We start from the raw sequence: 18786 nt of genomic DNA on the forward strand, positions 1-18786 counted from the left end.
TTTATAATTTCGAGTTTAATGGGCCAATTTGTAAATTTAACTGTGTACACTGTTGTCTTATAACTTTATAAACATTATCAGGCATAAAAAAATTAGTCAAAAAGTCTTGGATCAGACGAAAGAACATGATTAGTCAATAAGAAAAGTGAAAGAAAGAAAAAAAACATTATTGACAAAGCATGTTTCTTCCGCCCAGTTTTCATAAATATGAGAAGATGTGTTGATGTGTATGAATGGAGAGTAAGTAAGGTGTGAATACAAAAGACAGAGGAGTTATATGATTTCATATCCTCTCTGCCTACGGCGGTGTGATGGTTTATTTGTTTACCTACCATCTTTTTTGTTTGATATCCCAAATAGTGTAATAGGGCTGACCATGATCACCATGAATAAAATCTTTAATACTATTAAAATAATTAGCAAATCTCTGAAGAAAATGTTACTTCTAAAATAGCAACGCCATATATTATTTTTATAGCAATAGTGTTTACCATGCTAAATAAATAAATTTCACGTGCTAATAAAATTAATATAAATAGCAATAATTTCCGACCACTTGTATTTGTGTTACTAAATATTAATATGCGAATGTAAACTAAGTACACATACGATATCACGAATACAGTATTTATACAGATAATAATGTAGGTATTGGTTATTAAACACCATCATTATTTTATTTGTTATTGTATTTTTTTATTGTATTTGAAGTGGCAATAGGCAGGTCATGTTGCAAAACAGGAAACAGAGAAATGGCCGCCCCGAGCTCTAAAGTGGAGACTGTAGGATAGTAAAATAGCAGTAGGACAGCCCCAGAAAAGATGGGCTGGTGATATTATCCCTGTCGCAGGAAAAAAATGAACATGTAAAGCCTAAAACAAAGAAACTTGGAAGTCATTAAAGAGAGCTCATATCAGTAGTGGAAAGATGGGTGATGAACAAAAATGAAGATGGAAATAATGAGAAATCGTACAGTTTTTAAAATGCTTACAATTCTCATGACATGTAAGAAAATCTTTTGTTTCCAACCATTTTGATTCTGTGATTGTATATTTTATGACAATAAAATTAATACTATCCCCAAAATATTTTTAAAAGTTTACTAGCTCTTCTGTTGTATTTTATTTCACAGTAGGTAAATACCGAAGGTGTTGTCATAAATAATTAGTTTGTGTGATTTTGGGTTTTTAGGATTCAATTTTGAAAAGATTGACCATCTAACCGAAAAAATTCTCCATAACTATCATTTTATGAGCAACGGTTGCAAGCCAATATGATTTTCAAATCAATTTCAAATTTCAATAAGAAATAAATAAATTCACCTAAAAATACAAAAAAATAAGGCTTTCAAATGAGCAAAAGTTAGTAACTAAATATAAAATTGTTGATGGTTGAATACATTTTGTTGTCTTTTTGTGATGTTTATTGTCTATGCTCTTTTTTTTATCTACGATCGTCTTTTATTCTACGTTTATATTGTCTATGTATTTTTACAGAAATGACTTGGTTTAACGTGTCTGGGGTGTTTTGAGTTTTTTAAAATAATTTTTATTTGTTCATTTACCGTCTAAGTTTGTTCTAATTAAGTTAAGAGTGTATCATATGTCTCGCTCCAGTTGATTTTCCTTTAAAACAAATAAATGATATAAGACATAAGTGCGGTCACGACAATGACTTTTGAGTGGATGATCTCATTGTCAATTTTATTTGTTGCTGGTGTAGGAAAGTGTACAATTTGCGGCCTGCCTTGAATAATCATTTGCGTTATTTGACGTACATGTCATTTAAACTGAGGTGCACATATTATTATGATGAAGCAATTTCTAAGAGTGAAACAGTTGGCCGACCAGACATTTTCCAGGTAAGTTCTTTATCTTAAATGTCAGATAAGGACTTATAGAATTTACCTGAATTGCATTAAAAAATCCCGATTAAAATTTATGAACATGGTGAATCTCTATTTTAAGTTTAATTCAATCGTAAAGTTGGATTAAACTCCTTCAAATTATTAATAACATCAAAATAGTTCAAAATATTTTGCATGAGTCATTTATTTGTTTACATTGCCGTATATTTTCTTAAATAGTCACTCAATCATACATCAAATTATTGTTTTTAATTATGTTTTACTTATCTATGAATTAAATTAATTTATCTTGTAATGTTTGTATTAACAGTATATTATGAATTAGTCATTTAATACCAGGGGCGAATCGTCAAAATAAGCGATTATGCACAGCTTACTATTATATTTGACTTTCGATAATAATGTTTTATAGTAAATATGTTTATGTGAAAATAAAGTAAATAATGATTATTTATTATAAATCACCAACACCATCATCTTCCTACAAAAAAAATCTATGAAGTCAGTTTTTTTAGTACTAAAACAAGTTTGCAGGTTACAAATATTATTTAAAGATTCTCTATTTAGAAATTAGTATTTCGAACATTATTTCCGAAGGACTATTTTTCTTTGATAGGATACTGTTGATATATTATGTATCACATAGAACATGTGCCATTCACAGTGGCCGCTTTTGGAATTATTCACTTTAAAAAGAATCTTCCAGTGCTCACTGTTGGCAGTTGCTGCTAAATGTCATTGTGGTATTTGTTAATAAACTTTTGTACAAGCACTGTATTAAAATAGTGTAGAATAAAGCTATGTATATCGCGTGGCTAATAATAATTGTTGTTTGAGTTGATTTTCTCAGAACCACAGAAAAAATAGTCATTTATAATTATATAACTTACATATTATGTACTTATATGTAGGTACAAACTATTGAACATTTTTTGTAGATTACCTATAAAATAAATCATGACTCACCACTGTTTAATACCTACTTACTTTGATAGGGGTTTTTTAAATATCCCTCTTTGAATATAGTTTTATAAATGAGGGTAAAGCAAACTTAGAAATCTCCATTGAAGGAGTTACTGAAATATTTTTGCAAAAAACTTTGAAAAAATAATTGTGAGATTTCTAATTATGCTTCACTAACTCAATGGAGAATGAGGAAGTTCAGTGTCTTTTTTTCCTTTTTTTATTTGTTAATTATTAAACTTAGTTAATTTTTTTATTTTTATGTATCGTATTATCAGCGCTATGATTTTTTAAAGTTTTGTATTTCTGAAATAACTCCGCGTGTGACGTCAGTTCTTCCGATTGGTTCGTTTACGGTGACCAAACCAGATATACATTGGATGGTTCATATGAACCAGTGACGTCATTCAAAGTAGTTCATTTTTATTAATATATTATTTTTTTTCGTACATTTTTAAGAAATTTTACTGTACAATTAATTTAATGCCCTAATTTTTACCGTGCGGAAGAAAACATTTTTTGTATCTAATTTCCCGTAGGGCTAAAGTTCCTCATTAATTGAAAAAGTAGTATCATTGAAATCTGTTTTTGCAAGATTTAGGGACGATTTTGAATTACTCTATTATTTGGGTAGGTAGGTTTTTATGCACAGTTTATTTTGGCATCAATAACTAATTTTCCGTTTTTGGTAGACTTCTTAGTTTGCTTCTGATACCCTCAAATACACATGTATTATTCTATTGATAAATTTTGTGATTTTTCAAAACATACCGTTAATTTTTACTACTGTAATGTTAACATTTTAACAGTGTCCTTATGTTATGGTATTCAAATATGCATACTGTTTTACATTAAATATTGACGCCGTAGAAAAAAAAAGTGATTTCTGTTTTTTTTTTCTGCATCAAAATTATCACTGGTAGCATCTGCATGAGTATTTTATATATTATTACTCTAAGACTAGAAAAAATTGATTGCGTCTGTCCTCCGTACGGGCCCATTCTGCCCGCAAAACTCAGCTGCAGGACCCCTGACCTCAGACCCCCACCTCACCTGACCACCGAGTAGCCAGATTACAGAAGTCGCAACGCTTCCAGTCGATGAGATCGCTATAAACTTTGTATATCTATCAAATTCTTACCCGTGATTTTTTTTTTTATGTTTCAATTAACAGATGAAAAATTTATATCAATTCTGGTAAAACAGTTTTTATTTTTACTTTTTGATACTTTTGTCGCTGACTGAAAGCTGACAGCTGTTGATCAGCTGTTAATAAATAGTTTTTATTTTCGAATATGTTTAAAGGTTCTTTATAATCCTTATATAAGACCTTCATTTGAACATTTATAAGTTTCTATAAGTTTTTTTTTTGTGAAATTATACTTTATACCTGGAAGGAAAGTGTTTTTTCAAAAGTGCATAATCGTAAATGAATAAGAAAGCTTAAAATTAATATCGTGAAATCGGTGGGTGCTTAATCATTCATTTTATTGAAAAAACTCTTTAAATAAATTTAGGAAAAAGGCAAAGTCACAAAATTCAATTTTATTTAAAGCAATTAAAAAGTGTTACGAAATGGAAAAAAATATTTATGAAGAAAAAAACATATCAAAATTTAAAATAATGGTCAAGACATATGTGATAAACAATTTATAAATTAAATATATTTGTAATGTTATTATTAGAACACACATAACAATATGTATGATATGTGTGCCCTACTTTAAGATTTAAATAAAAAAATAAAAAATAAGTAATGTGAAAGTGACAAATAATTTATTATTGACATTTAAAAATATGTCTATTAAAGTTATTTACAAAGCTATTTATGACGCTTCTCTCGAAGTCGGTCGTAGCCGAGTGGATAAAGCGTTCGGTTTAACTCAGTTCAGGATTGAGTTCGAAACGCGATAAAACTCCTGTAAACATTATTTTAGTTTTAATTTTAGACCGACTCATTAGCACCATCTACATATGTATAAAAAAAAACTTAATAAACATAGGTGGCGCTGGCAGACTAAAAATAGTAAAAAATAAGGATTGCTCCTAACAGCAGAAAAAAATCGTGAGGCTCAAAAGGGTGAAATTTCACAGTGGCCAAGATTTGAATAATCGAAATGAGGTCCGAAGGGCCGATCAACGGATAAAGCGATAAAACGAGATCGCTGACTGTTGCATGCTAGTTTAGGATATATCGATGAAAAAAATGGGTGTTTTGTGTTACTCTGCTTGTTCGAAAATAACCAAAGGTCTCATCAGATTTAAAAAAGACACTGTTGTGTAGTGGATTACAGTGTGATTTTCCTAAGAATCGTGGATTGATTATTTATTGATGTTTGCCTCGTTGACTAATGGTCAGCGGATTTGCCTACCGTGTAGGAGGCCTCGTGTTTGATTCTCGACACAATACAGTCCCTTATGCACCACTGGTTACAAATAGATAAATGATGATGATGACTTGAAAGGTTAAGATGATTCAATATGTATTTTTAAACCACACCTAAAACACCAATTTTAAGGTGACATCATTGTTTTTATAATAGTTGAAATACCAGACTCTGATAATATATAATATTATTGTAAACTTTTAATAAATTCCATGCAGTTTAATATTTGTCATAAGTATGCAATATAGGTTATCAATCAGTTGAAACTGTTTAAACAATTAATTACTTTTCAATAAAAGCTCAATCTATAATAAGCAGTGATCTCTTCAGTTTTTTTTATATTTGATAGATATTTAAGATAGCAGCACTTCATATTTAACTAACTAACATTTCTGTTTGTGTGTAGATTTTCACGGTCCTTTTTATAAATATGTATTGCCTTTTTGGGTAATCCCGTGTTAGTTGGATTCATTCCAATGTTTTAAACTACTTCATAACTAATCTAACTTACACAGGATCACCAAAAAAAGATACATATTGATAAGTCAACACATTCAAGGTTATGCAAGCTATAGCTGTCAGTCCAAAAGACATTAGTAGTGAAAAGACGGCTGTATGAAACTGAAGTAATTATATCCTAGGAGGATATATATATAGATATATAATTATATGCTGAAGTAATTATATGTAGGTCCCTACAAAAAAAATGTCCCAGTATTACTACTACCATCACGCCATTTCCTGTAAAGGTAGGCAGAAAGAATGGACTGCCACACACGTCTATCGTGGCATACACTCCTAACTTCTTCCATATTCATACATCTTGTCATACATGCCCTTCCATTCTGCCTGCTTTTGACATGACCAGGCTTAAGATTTTGGTTTATCTGATCATGCTTGTCTTCCTTGGTCATCATCGTCCCACGTTACTGTTCATTCTCGCCATATATACCTGTTTTACCATTCTTTCATCATCCATTCGTTCTACATTACCAAACCATCTCAGAGACCCTTTTTTAACGTTATCGATTATACCTGACTCAGATTTACACTCGCCTGATTTCGTCATTCGTAACCCTGCTATATATTGATTTCCCACACATTAGTCTACGAGATTGCATTTCGAGCGCTTTCACTCTGCTTTAATCCTTCCTCTGCCAGTTCCATGTTTCACTTCCATACATAAATGTCGGAACTAAAACTGCATTGTGCACTGCCAGTTTAGCTTCGATTGACATATTTTTATTAGCAATTACTGTACTTAGTGTGCTGTTCATTTTATTGCCCGCATTCACTCTCCTTTCAACATTTTTTTCTACTTGTTCATGACATTAATTGTTTACTTTTATTACACATTCAGTAACCTCACTTCTCCTGTGAAAGACTATCACTTTTGACTTACTTTCTTTCATCACCAATTCGCTCTCCAGGCATATGAGGTTCGGCGGCCTCCGTGGTGTAGTGGTCAAGACGCTTGACTCACGCACGGAAGGTTCCGGGTTCGATTCCCGGTGAGAACACAAAAATTAAAAATGTGATTTTTCTCAAGCCTGGTTGTTCTGTAATGTAATTCACCACTGTAATTGGGCCCCCTGGCCTGTTGTGGTGCAAAAAAAAAAAATGAAATAATGAAATGAAAGGTTACTGGGTTTGGGAAGAGATAAGTAAGGACATTTGTTGAAATACATACATAAATATTAAAAAGGGCAAATAAAATTATATAATAAATTCACTAGTAAGCAGTCATGTTTTGTTTATTTTAAATAAAAAAATCTGCCTTAAAATAGGTTGTACCTAGTTACGCAGTCTACACATAATACAGAGAAATCTATTACCAAAAAATGTTGTAGATAAGGAAATTGTTATGTTTACTAATAAACCATTATTATTATTTTTTTAAATAACCCAGGTCCGGAAAGTCTGAGGCCCTCAGCGATGAGCTGCAGCTGGCCGAGCGGAAGGTGGACAACCTCAGGGGGGCCGTGCAGAGCATGTGCAAGCGGCTGGGGGCCCCCGGGCCGGGGGGCGCCGCCCCCGCGGGGGATGCAGCCGCCCGGGAGAAGCGCCTCAAGAAGCTGTCCGAGTACCAGCTAGGACTAGCCATGCAGGAGGCCTGCGGGACCGACGATAACAGACTGTTGAAATACATCATGCAGGAGTGTGGTAAATTAATTTTATTTTAATCCTTTTTAAAAATTTATTATATACAATTCCATTGTTACAGAATTATTAATTTTCATGTCCCGACTTGCTAGAAAGTTCTGTGATGAGTCAGGACTCTTATAATATAAACATGTGTATGTATACACTATAAATTTATTCCCGCACCAATAACTTACATAAAAAAAATATTTGCGTTCTCATGATTTACCGAAATATTTCAATTTTTAAAATTTATTTCTTAAGTTAAGTTTCTAGATTAAAAAACAAGATGGCATCATTAAGTTGAAATCCTAAAAGTTGGCTTGTGTGTTGTTTCTGAAACACACAATTCAATTAGTAATTAAATAATTTAATTAAGATTATTTTCTTGTAGTCGTAAATAACTGTGGTAGAGCGAAGTTCGAACCTTAATCGTGATCCAGAGTTTGCGACATTAGCCATGGGACCACAATCCATTTCAAATTTACATTGCCGCTATGCTTTGAGGTTCCAAAAGCGATTTCTGGCATGAAATATTTTATTAAATGTGGTTTTTGTCCGCCTCGTAAATTGGTCAGCACATTTGCCTATCATGCATGAGGACTGTATTCAATTCCTAGCATTGTGGACATGAAATATGTATGTATTAAAAAAGGATATAATATTTTATAGTCTCTGGACTTGCATCTGAAGTGTAAGACTGATCACCTTACCTCCGCGTGACAGATTAATTAGATAATGTGCTGCATTCGGCACACCACTACATTGCCCCAAGCATCATAAATATCTACAAAAATGTTTTTTTATGCCATTTACCATAATACAAGTGTTGAAAATTGCTAGTACTTTTATTTTATTTTTTTTACCGTCTGAAACATATTAGCTTAGCATTTGCAAAGCTAGTTCCAGTGTTAATATTTCTCTGCTAACTGTTTTGTTTTATACTACTGCTAATGCTATCACATTTGCTGCTGACTGCCAATATAATATATCGCACCTGAGCGATGATAACAAGGCACAACTTCAAAATTGTAATTTTTTAGTGAAGTACGCAGAAATATTCCTGAATATATTTTCTTTCCACTCAAAATGACGGCATAATTGAGGTGCTGAGAGCCATAGGAGCTTAAGCGACATTTGAGATCAGTTTAATCCGAGCATGTAGTTTGATGAAAAAAAATCTATGTTTTATGCCGCACTAACTCAAACGCCAATATTAAGGCCGGAAAGTAAATAATAAAAATATGTATGGCTAAATTAAAGTTTCACAAAAAATGATGCCAGAAAAACAAAGCTGCCAAATTTCTGAATATATTTTCTTTCCATTCAAAATGACGGCATAATTGAGGTGCTGAGAGCCATAGGAGCTTAAGCGACATTTGAGATCAGTTTAATCCGAGTATGTAGTTAGATGAAAAAAAAATCTATGTTTTATGCCGCACTAACTCAAACGCCAATATTAAAGCCGGAAAGTAAATAATAAAATTATGTATGGCTAAATTAAAGTTTCACAAAAAATGATGCCAGAAAAACAAAGCTGCCAAATTTCTATGAGCTGGCATTTTTTAATAATTTATTTTTATTTAAGAAGATACATCCAGCAACGAATTTTTTTTAACAAGGCATAAATTTCAGGTAAAGTTGAAATAAAACTGGCCAATGAAATTGCTGACCACGAAGCCAGGGTGGAGAAACTAGTTGGCACCGAACTAAACCCCCTCTCAGAACAAGACTTACCCAATATTCTTAAAGCTAAGAAGCAACTCACAAGACTGATGAATGAAAGAGAGATCGCACTAAACCGTCTTCACGTAAGTATTCGTACTTGTAATAAATTATTTCGAAGGAATTGAGACTACATAAAGAGATGCACCACAGTGACATGAAGTGTTAGTGTTATTATATAGGTACTAGCCTTTACCTGCGACTTCGCTTGCGTCGTGTTAGGGAGAAATCAGTTTTGCCATTTATCATGGAATAATATTTTTTTCAAGATGGAAAGAAGCTTGTATCGCCCTCCAATTATCACTATGAAGAAAATATCGCCAATCTGTTAGTCTATGGCAACGTAGCATAGTTATTCTGTTCACAAATCCAAAATCCTAACTAAAACGAAAAGCAAATCAAACTGACCACAAAGAATAAAGTAAATTTTTGAAATTTTAACAATTAATTTGAATAAAAGAAATTTAAAACAATTTTTTTTTAGCCACTTATTTTTTATTTTTTCTACCGCCCGGTTTCAAAGCTACGCAAGCTTCTTTATCAAGGTATACTTAACTAATGAATTCTATCCTATTTTACTTTTACCGGTGTAATATTTAGTAATCACCGCAAACGACACACAACACAGTAACCAAGAAAAACTGATCCTGTATCTGAGAAATTTAAACACATTTAAGATATTTATCAACTATCTTACTTTGCTTGACAGTTTTAGCAATTTGAAACATTTCAATTTACATATGACATGTTATGTTAAAAATAAATACAAGTATTATTGTTATCAAAAACATTTTTCACTTTGTGGTATGACATTTTACACTTATTTGTTTATAAATTTGTATAAACCACTTAATTTTTTTTTTAATTACACTTCGACCGGTTTCGAGGTTACTACCTCATCGTCAGGAATTTAACTAACTTATAATTATACGCGTTGCTATTTATATAATAAAATATTGTATGAAAGAGACAGAAAATTGAAAGAAAGAGAGAGAAAGAAGATAAAATAAATCATAACGGGAATAGTTTTAAAAGAGGACTCGAAGTTAAATTTCATTGATTATTTATTGATTAATGGTTTTACTAATTTCTAATCGTTCTAAATTATCTAAACGAAAACCATTTTTATTGACATGCAAAATTTCTACATACGTTTCTTGATTAAATTCATGGTTTTCGGATATAAGATGATTTGCGAATTCTAAAAAATTATTATTACTCAGACATCTTATATGTTCTTTGATTCTAACTTTAAATTTACGTGAAGTTTTTCCAATATAGAAATTTGGGCAATTTAAACAATTTAGTTTATAAATTCCCGAATGATTTAATTTATCATCCTTATCTTTACAATTTGTTAATATTTTACCTATGTTATTATTAGTATAAAAAGCTGGCCTAATATTATTAGGTAAAATTTGTGCTATATTATTAGAAAATGAATTAATGTACAAAATTCTACGCCAGTTCTCATTTTTATTGGAAATATTTTGGGAACTGTATAAGTATTTTTTCCTATAGTTTAATTTAAGTTTTTTATTCAAAATATTGTCAATTAAATTTAGTTCAAAGCCATTATTGAAAGCAATACTCTTTATAGTATTTAATTCTAAGTCAAAATTATTTTTATTTAGTGTTATTGAAGTAAGCCGATGTATCATAGAATGGAAAGCAGAGTGTTTATGTGATAAAGGATGATTAGAAGATTTATGGATGACCGCATCTGTATATGTCGGTTTTCTAAATATTTTAAATTCAATTTTATTTTTTGTATTAATTAAAGTTAAATCTAAAAAGTTAAGTTGTGAATTTGATTCAATTTCTAAAGTAAATTGTATTTTCTGATGGAAGGAATTTAATAAATTTAAAAATGAATCTAATTGACGATCTGATCCAATCCATATACAGATGACGTCATCAAAATATCTTCTCCACAATAAAACATTATTTAATAAAGGAGATTTACAATAAAAAATTAAATTTTCTAAATAATTAACAAAAATATCAGCAATTAATGGACTTGTTGGGGCACCCATAGGTAAACCTTCAGATTGGGTATATACTACATTATTAAATTAAAAATAATTTTCATTAATACATATATTAAACAAACGTGAAAGATCGTCAGAGACATTTTTTGTTAGATCTGAATTATTTAAAATATTTGAAATGACATTTTTTGTTTCAACAGTTGGTATATTTGTAAATAAATTAACAATATCAAAAGACACTAATTTGGCATTTCTAGGTAATTTAAAATCTTTAAGAATATTGGCCAACTCTAATGAGGTTTTAATAGTATAATTATGTTTGAAAATATCCAATGATTTTACTGTCGAAGTGTAATTTAAAAAAAATAAAATTAAGTGGTTTATACAAATTTATAAACAAATAAGTATAAATACAAGTATTTAAGAATATTTATTTAACATTAATAATTCATTTTTGTTAATCATACCCTACCTTTACAATAATAAGATTTGTCATTTTTAGAGTTTGCAAAGGCAAAGTGATTTGAATCCTGTAAAAATATCTCAAGCCCGAGACGAAGTAGAAGAATCTGAACAAAAAACCGATCAGTCGAGAGATTCACTCGCTGCGGAAATGTTTTCCCTGATAGTTAAGGAAGCTGATCTCGCTAACTTTGTTCTACAATATGTTCAACTACAAACTGTGTACCACAAGAGTGTTCTGGACACTCTCACTGACACCGTGCAACAGCTGCAGAACCAAATAGGTAAATGTATTTACTATCAACCCAACTATCATTAAATACAAATAAATAAACTCTGCACTTGGACATTGTTTTTAAATAGACCTGTTATAAAACCGATTATTAATTATCTAGGTGACAGTGCTCAGAAGAGAGTATTTGGATTTCCTCTCGAAGAACATCTCCGTGTGACGGGGCGCACTATTGCCTTTCCTATAGAACTTTGTGTCTGCGCTCTTCATGAGTTAGGTTTATCTGAGGAAGGACTGTTCCGAATGACTGGAAGTAAGCTAACTATGTATTCATTATTTTTCAAATGCGATGCATTCTCATTGTTGACTCAATGTGACGCGACTGCTTTTTGTTTTTAGGCTCATCTCGTTTGAAAAGAATGAAGTTGTCGCTGGATTCTGGAATATTTCAGTTACCGCTGTCTCCGGAGTACCGGGATGTGCACGTGTTGGCCGGTGTACTAAAGTCGTATTTAAGGGAACTGCCGGAACCGCTACTCACTCACCACCTGTACGACTCCTTCCTTGCGGCAATCACTAACAATGTTACCGAAGAGAATCGACTCGTACAATTGCGGGAAGTAGTCAACAAACTTCCCGCCCCTAACTACAACAACCTGCGTTATCTAATTAAGTTCTTTTCTCTACTCTCCCAACAGCAAGCCGTCAATAAAATGACTCCGTCTAATATATCCATAGTAGTCGCTCCCAATATTCTTTGGAGCGAAGGTGATGACAACATGATCAAAGCCAGTACCGTTAATTGTGTAGTGGAGTTACTGGTAAAGCACGCTGACTTATTTTTCAAAGACGATGTCAATTTCTTTATGCTTTTCACCAAAGAAGATATGTTGCCGGATCTCTGCGATTATGGATTCACTCCAGATTTTGGTCAAGGGATATGCAATCAAGCTTTCAATCCTGTAAGTGACCATCCTAATGGTGAACACGGTATGAGTAAATCCATGCACGAGTACTCTTCCCATACCAACACCCAACCCTTACAAGTTGCTCCTAAAAGTGCTCTTCACCTCGCTCAAAGTAAACAAACTCATTCCCGGAGTAATAGTCACGACACCAGTCTCATCCTCGTAGACAATGAGATGAAGAGAACACAATCCAACAGCTCTCTATCGGATCACTCCAGCCCTCCTCAGGGCAGCCCTAAGCCAATTACGCGGAGGAAGAACAAACCTATTGCGCCAGTGCCTCCTAATTTTACGCCGCCTGATAAAATCAACCAAAATGCCTCTAGAATAAATATTTCCGCTAGTGGTAAAATTGATGCGTCTCAAACCAAAGACTCTAAAGTCAATTATAATAATAAGAATGAACCTGATAAACCGGAAAAGCCACCTCGTCCAGCGCCAGTTACGGAAGTCAATAAAATGGTTTCTGGGGTGCAAACCATCAATAGATCTACGTATAAAAGTAAATTAGGCAACCGAATCACGCAGAAGTTGACAGGCAGTAGGGAAAATATAGCGGAGGCCATAAAAGAACGAAGAAAAAGTTTCGAATTCGAGAACGAGAATATTGGAAAGGAGACAAAACCTTCGGAAGACAATCATCAAACGAGCTCTGTCGAAACAATAATTGCCCACCATGGAACTGTAGGAAAACTTACTGTTTCCGAAAGTCTTCAAACTTCTTCCATTTCTAAAAATCCAGTCAGTGTCAGGAGCGGCTTCGTTCCTTCTAAACAAATTTTGCAATCCGTGCCAGACTTATCGTTCGCTAAACCCATGCCAGTTCCCGCACCTAGGACCACCATTCCAACACCGTGCACAAAACAGGACGCTTCTACAGAAATGGATAGTTCGTACGAAGTTCAAATGAGAGCAAAACCTGTTGCAGAACTAGCTTCCGCCGCTGCAGGAGGAAAACCAGCTATTCCAGAGAGACCGGCGACCTTGCGCCCTCAGTCGTTCAGGAATTCTATTCAGAAAAATCAATCGCTGGAAATGCTAGCGATGATAGACGCTCCGCTCAATGGCAGTGGAGGAGCGGGGACTGTACTAGAGAGGACACACATGTACAGTGTGGACAAGCAGCACCCCAAGATCATTCAAGTGGGCAACGCTCAAGATAGCCCCACGGGCCGCATATCGGACTCGGGGATCCCCAGCCCAGAGGACGAAGGTAAGGCCAACATTCAGCGTACACACAGCACTGGCTCAAGTAACCAACACGCCGCCAAACCGGAATCACAAAAGTCCGAACAGAAAAGTCTCGCTAGTCAAATGCGCAAATTATCACAATCTGAAGGTAATATTCTGGATGTCCCACCCTCTCCGCGGCCGTACCATAAGCTAGCCCGGCCGCAAGAGCCGGCACCCCCCCCTCCCACTAAGCACAAACCAGAAAATGACAGTACTGACTTGTAACAGTGACCAAACTTATAGATACATACACATACATAATATTTATTTATGAGCCCATTGCAGGTGAAATGAACCAACTGACATTTAAAAAAAAATAAGATGCCTTTTGACATTCTACATATCCCAAAGTTTCATGCCAGTAAAGTGATGTAATAGCCCGATACTTTACGAAGGCTATGGGCTTGAAGGGGGGAAATTTAGCGAAATGAGAACTCTCGCCTTCCACAAAGTAGCCAGGCTCTGTATAGACCTGGGCTTGGAGGGCGAAAACTTTTCACGGGGACCCGTCACAATAGATCTTCACAAGTTCCAGTGACGTCAGGAGCTTGTATAGCCCTGACTTATGTACATAGATTAATAAAGAGTAAAGTGAGCTAAGTGATAGAAATAGCTACAGGTGAAGTAAACTCATTGGTTATATTACTTTTCTGTAATCAGTATAATCCAAAAACATTTTTTTCTTAGTTCTTTTTGTACAAAACATCCGTGTTAATTAAAAATATTTAAACAGTTTAATAAAAAAAATAGGCAAAAAGCTCGAAGAGTTAAAACTTTGAATACAAAAGTTTGACCGTTTTGTCAGTTAATACACTTCGCCTGCAATGGGCTCATATTATATACTACACAAATTAAAATTTCCTCGTTTGTTTTCTACGTTGGTTTTCTAATAAAATTTGGTGAATGAAAAACCAATTATTTTTATCATAAATACATATATGTGGATGAGTTTCCAGTGAATATTTCGACAAGGAATATTGAAACAACCCTTTTTGATTTCACCTAACTAGTGTTGTACCAAATTTGTGTGTTGGACTAATCATGCAACTATTATCAGGTTGTGCAGTGTGCGATGTAGCTGACACGTTGTCTGCTAATTTATTGTGATTATTTTTGTTTCTATTTGTTAATAAATTATATGGTAAGATTTTAATGAGTTTTCCAGTCTCGAGATCGATTATATTGTTGCCCTTTAAAAATTATAACGAACATATGATTATTATACATGTAAATTACATTACATTATGATCAGATATTTCTAACCTATTGGAATATCATTTAAGGATTTATTTCCTAAAAAACAGTTACATTTTATGTACTTAATTGAATTTCTTTCAATTCTGTGTAACGAATTGTGGATGGTATTCAATACTACAATAAGTATTGCATCTGTGATAAATACATGTTTCCACATATTTGTATTACGGAGATTCTTTAAATAGTGGAAAACCTACTATTGAATAATTATTTTGCCTCTTATTTTCAAAGTTTTATAACTCAATCTATTAAATTACCGAAACCTGTTTAATATGCATGTTTAAATCGCCTTTATTTTGAACATTTTATCTACCGTATTAGCCCGAATAATGCTATATTTTTTTACTCAAAATATTTTTCTAAAAAAAACATTTGCGTTATATTTTGGGTTTAAGATGAAATGTTTATTGAAAAAGGTTTTAAGAAACGTTGCATTTCCAGCAATCCGGATGGGAGTGAGGATAATATTTTTATATAATAATTATTGTACAATTTACCTAATTAATTTTTATTTTATATTTGAAATTTTTCTTTTAATCCTGCTCTACATAGAGGTTGCGTTACATTCGGGCTAATGCGGTATATTGTGTACGTCATTTTTGTAAGAAGTATTAATATTTTATGTATTAAATTTCATCTGAATTTTTTACATTTACTTTTACCATTGGTAAGAGGATTATTTTTCTCATTTATTTGTTATTTATTATACTTTAATCAACCAATTTTCAACAGCGTACTATTTTTTTTAATGTTACATTTGTTTATTGAATACAAAAAGAAGTACATAAAACCTTAAATAATATGACACAAAATAATTTTTATTATTTGTAAAAAAAAAATATTAATTTACAAGTGTGTACACGTAAGAAGAAAAAACTCTGTTAAATAAATAAATAAGTTTATTGCAGATACAATATTGAATTCCTGCACAAATAATTGTATGTAACCTTAGTTTGACTTTACCATTTCCAACTAACCCAACAGTGAATTGTTTTCTCCCTTTTCAATACTTAATAGGAACAGTGAATCCACAAATATATATCGATATATTTTATTACTTTCGATAAGTACAAATCTATTTAAATAAGGGGCACTAATTAAATTTCACTCATTGTGACGATGACTCTTGGCCTCAGTAAGTGAAAAATAAAACATATGTAATACATTCAGTTGAACGAATTAATATTAAGGTAAAAATATGGTGCAACACATAAAAAAGAACCTCGCTAATCCGAGCTCAAAAATACAGAGGATTCAGATGATCTAGAACATTTAAGTGTTAGAAAAGCTAGATAGTTTATTTGAATCTATTAGATCTTTTTTTTTAACAAATAAAATATGCACCTATTTTTTGTGGCACTATTTATTAGAAAGTTTATCATGTTGCCGTAACCGCGCCAATGGATTTCAAAGGGTTAAAATCTGTTCCCAAAAAAAATATTACCTACTGTTAATCCAATTACCAGTAGGTACTAATTTGACAGAGGAGTAGACTCAAGCAGACAATTCTTTATATTATACCTATCACCGGATTATAAAAAGCTTGGATCAGTGAAGTTCTACAATAATTTTATATTTTTAATCTAAATCTTGATTTTGTTTTTATCAACTAAACAGTATACCTATAATAGTTATCAATGTGAATAGATATCTTAAGCTAACAAAGGGGCTTTTAATATTTAAAATAAAATTGTAATTACTTCCTACACAAATAGTGTGATGTTTCTAAATGAGAAAAAATATAATCAAATCTTTGTGATGTCATTTAGTAGCAATAAAAATATATAAAGTTATTGTTAGAATTTAATAAAGGCCTTATTTCAAATCAAATTAAGTACACGCATAGTTGACTGTATGCTACATACAAACTTATCATTATAAATGAGATTAAAATTACTAATATCTAATGTGGGCATTGCATGAGATGTTATTATGTACATAAATACATATCTAATTAAAAATTATCATGTAAAATATCAATGCATACGAAGGTGGATTAAAAAAATTCCGGAATATTAATGATAAAAAAATATAATTTTTATAATGATAAGTTATATTTCATTTTCTCTAGATAACACACTTGGTATAATGTGTCTCCCAGAGCCATAGGTTCCAGAACTAGACACTTGCTTACAAGAGAAAGGAAAATGGCAGGCTCATATTGATTTGCAAACACGTATATTCCCGTCCCTTTTCAGTAAGTAACAGGGCGCTAGATCCAGCGCTGTTGAAAGAACATTATTTGAGATTTTCCTAATCTTATCATAATTATTTAACGTATGTGGTAGGATAACAAACCTAAATTTTGGCAATACTTGCTTCATGCTTAATTTAAGTCTTCGATGACAGCTCGATTTTCTTTTCTATCCCTAGTTAAGTAGGCTTTTAAGTTGTGAAAGAATTTGTGTACCTCTGAACTCTTGTAATGTCCCAAAATTAGCAACTCATGGACTGCAGAATGAATTATTCAAATGGCATTTGTCGAACTACTCTTTGTTTCGCATTCTTATTTCAACTATTTGAGGAGTTTGATCTTATGTATGGGAGCGAATTATGGAATTAGAAAAACAAGATGAAAGCAGGCTGGCTCAAGCGATTGTGTGGTAAAACTATGTATGATAGGCAAATACTGAGATACGAGCATTGCATTACATGAAAATGTGATATTATGCAAATACAGAGTGGTGTGGCATTCTATTATCTTTGCCTACCCCCACGGAGAAACGGCTTAGTGATTTGTTTGAAGAGTCCGTTTTATTTTTCCTATTTAGGAATTCATATTTATGAATTCTTCTAAAATAAATAATAAAATCATGTTTACAAAAAAATTATATGGACTTCAGAGATTTCCGGTCAAGACTTCTCCCGAGAAAAATAAAATCCAAAGAATACCTAACACCATTCGGGCCAGTATTGACCTACAACTATAAAAGCGGTGAAAGGGTATTTTTTGAAGTTAATACAATCACAAGCTTTATAATCTTCATCGAGAACCTTTCATACATACCGGATAAAACTAAGATGACTACTGGGCAGATCATGGTACAACCTAAAAGGCTCCAAAACAAACCGGGAAAATATCAATTAAAATGGTAAAATTAAGTTTTGAAATTTCAATTAAGAGGAACACGGCATCCCTGAATATCAGAAACTGGAGAAAGACAGCCAAAGACAGCCTGCTGTGAGGAAAGACTTTTCCTGAACACGGTCTATTATGAATGATGATAATGTATAAAGGCACAGAATCAAACAAATTCTCATCAAAACCAAACTATCGTCAATTAATAATGTCGCCAATACAATAAAAATATTTTTAAGAAAAGTTTATTTTCTGCCACTCTGGAAATATTTTAATCCACCTATATATGTTACTAGACTTTAAGAAAGATCTCGGTAAAATCCCTTCTTCCCTGTTTCCACATGTTTGTAGAAAAAAATTGTATAGTTAAAATTGTTAAGAGCATTTTCTGTTTCTATTACAACAGCTGTTAACTGGTGCCTTATACTTATTTTTTCTTCGAGAAGAAGACAGTTTTTCCGTGCATTCTGTGGTGCGCAT

The 18786-nt window shown here is 32.5% G+C and overlaps 1 protein-coding gene across 1 annotated transcript; it reads left to right on the top strand.

Annotated features, from left to right (window-relative positions):
- The first annotated feature begins 1455 nt into the window (after positions 1–1455).
- LOC148283150 (uncharacterized) lies at positions 1456–15120 on the top strand. The gene is made up of 6 exons (XM_088223975.1): positions 1456–1861; positions 7127–7380; positions 8995–9170; positions 11578–11821; positions 11933–12082; positions 12169–15120. The coding sequence occupies exons 1-6, from the start codon at positions 1809–1811 to the stop codon at positions 14193–14195; spliced, it is 2904 nt and encodes a 967-aa protein (XP_088080101.1). The 5' UTR covers positions 1456–1808; the 3' UTR covers positions 14196–15120.
- The last annotated feature ends 3666 nt before the right edge of the window (positions 15121–18786 follow it).

This window comes from Micrasema longulum, unplaced genomic scaffold (genome assembly GCF_059751315.1).
Source record: "Micrasema longulum isolate JH-2025_06_02 unplaced genomic scaffold, ASM5975131v1 h1tg000260l, whole genome shotgun sequence".
NCBI classification, from domain to species: Eukaryota; Metazoa; Arthropoda; class Insecta; order Trichoptera; family Brachycentridae; genus Micrasema; species Micrasema longulum.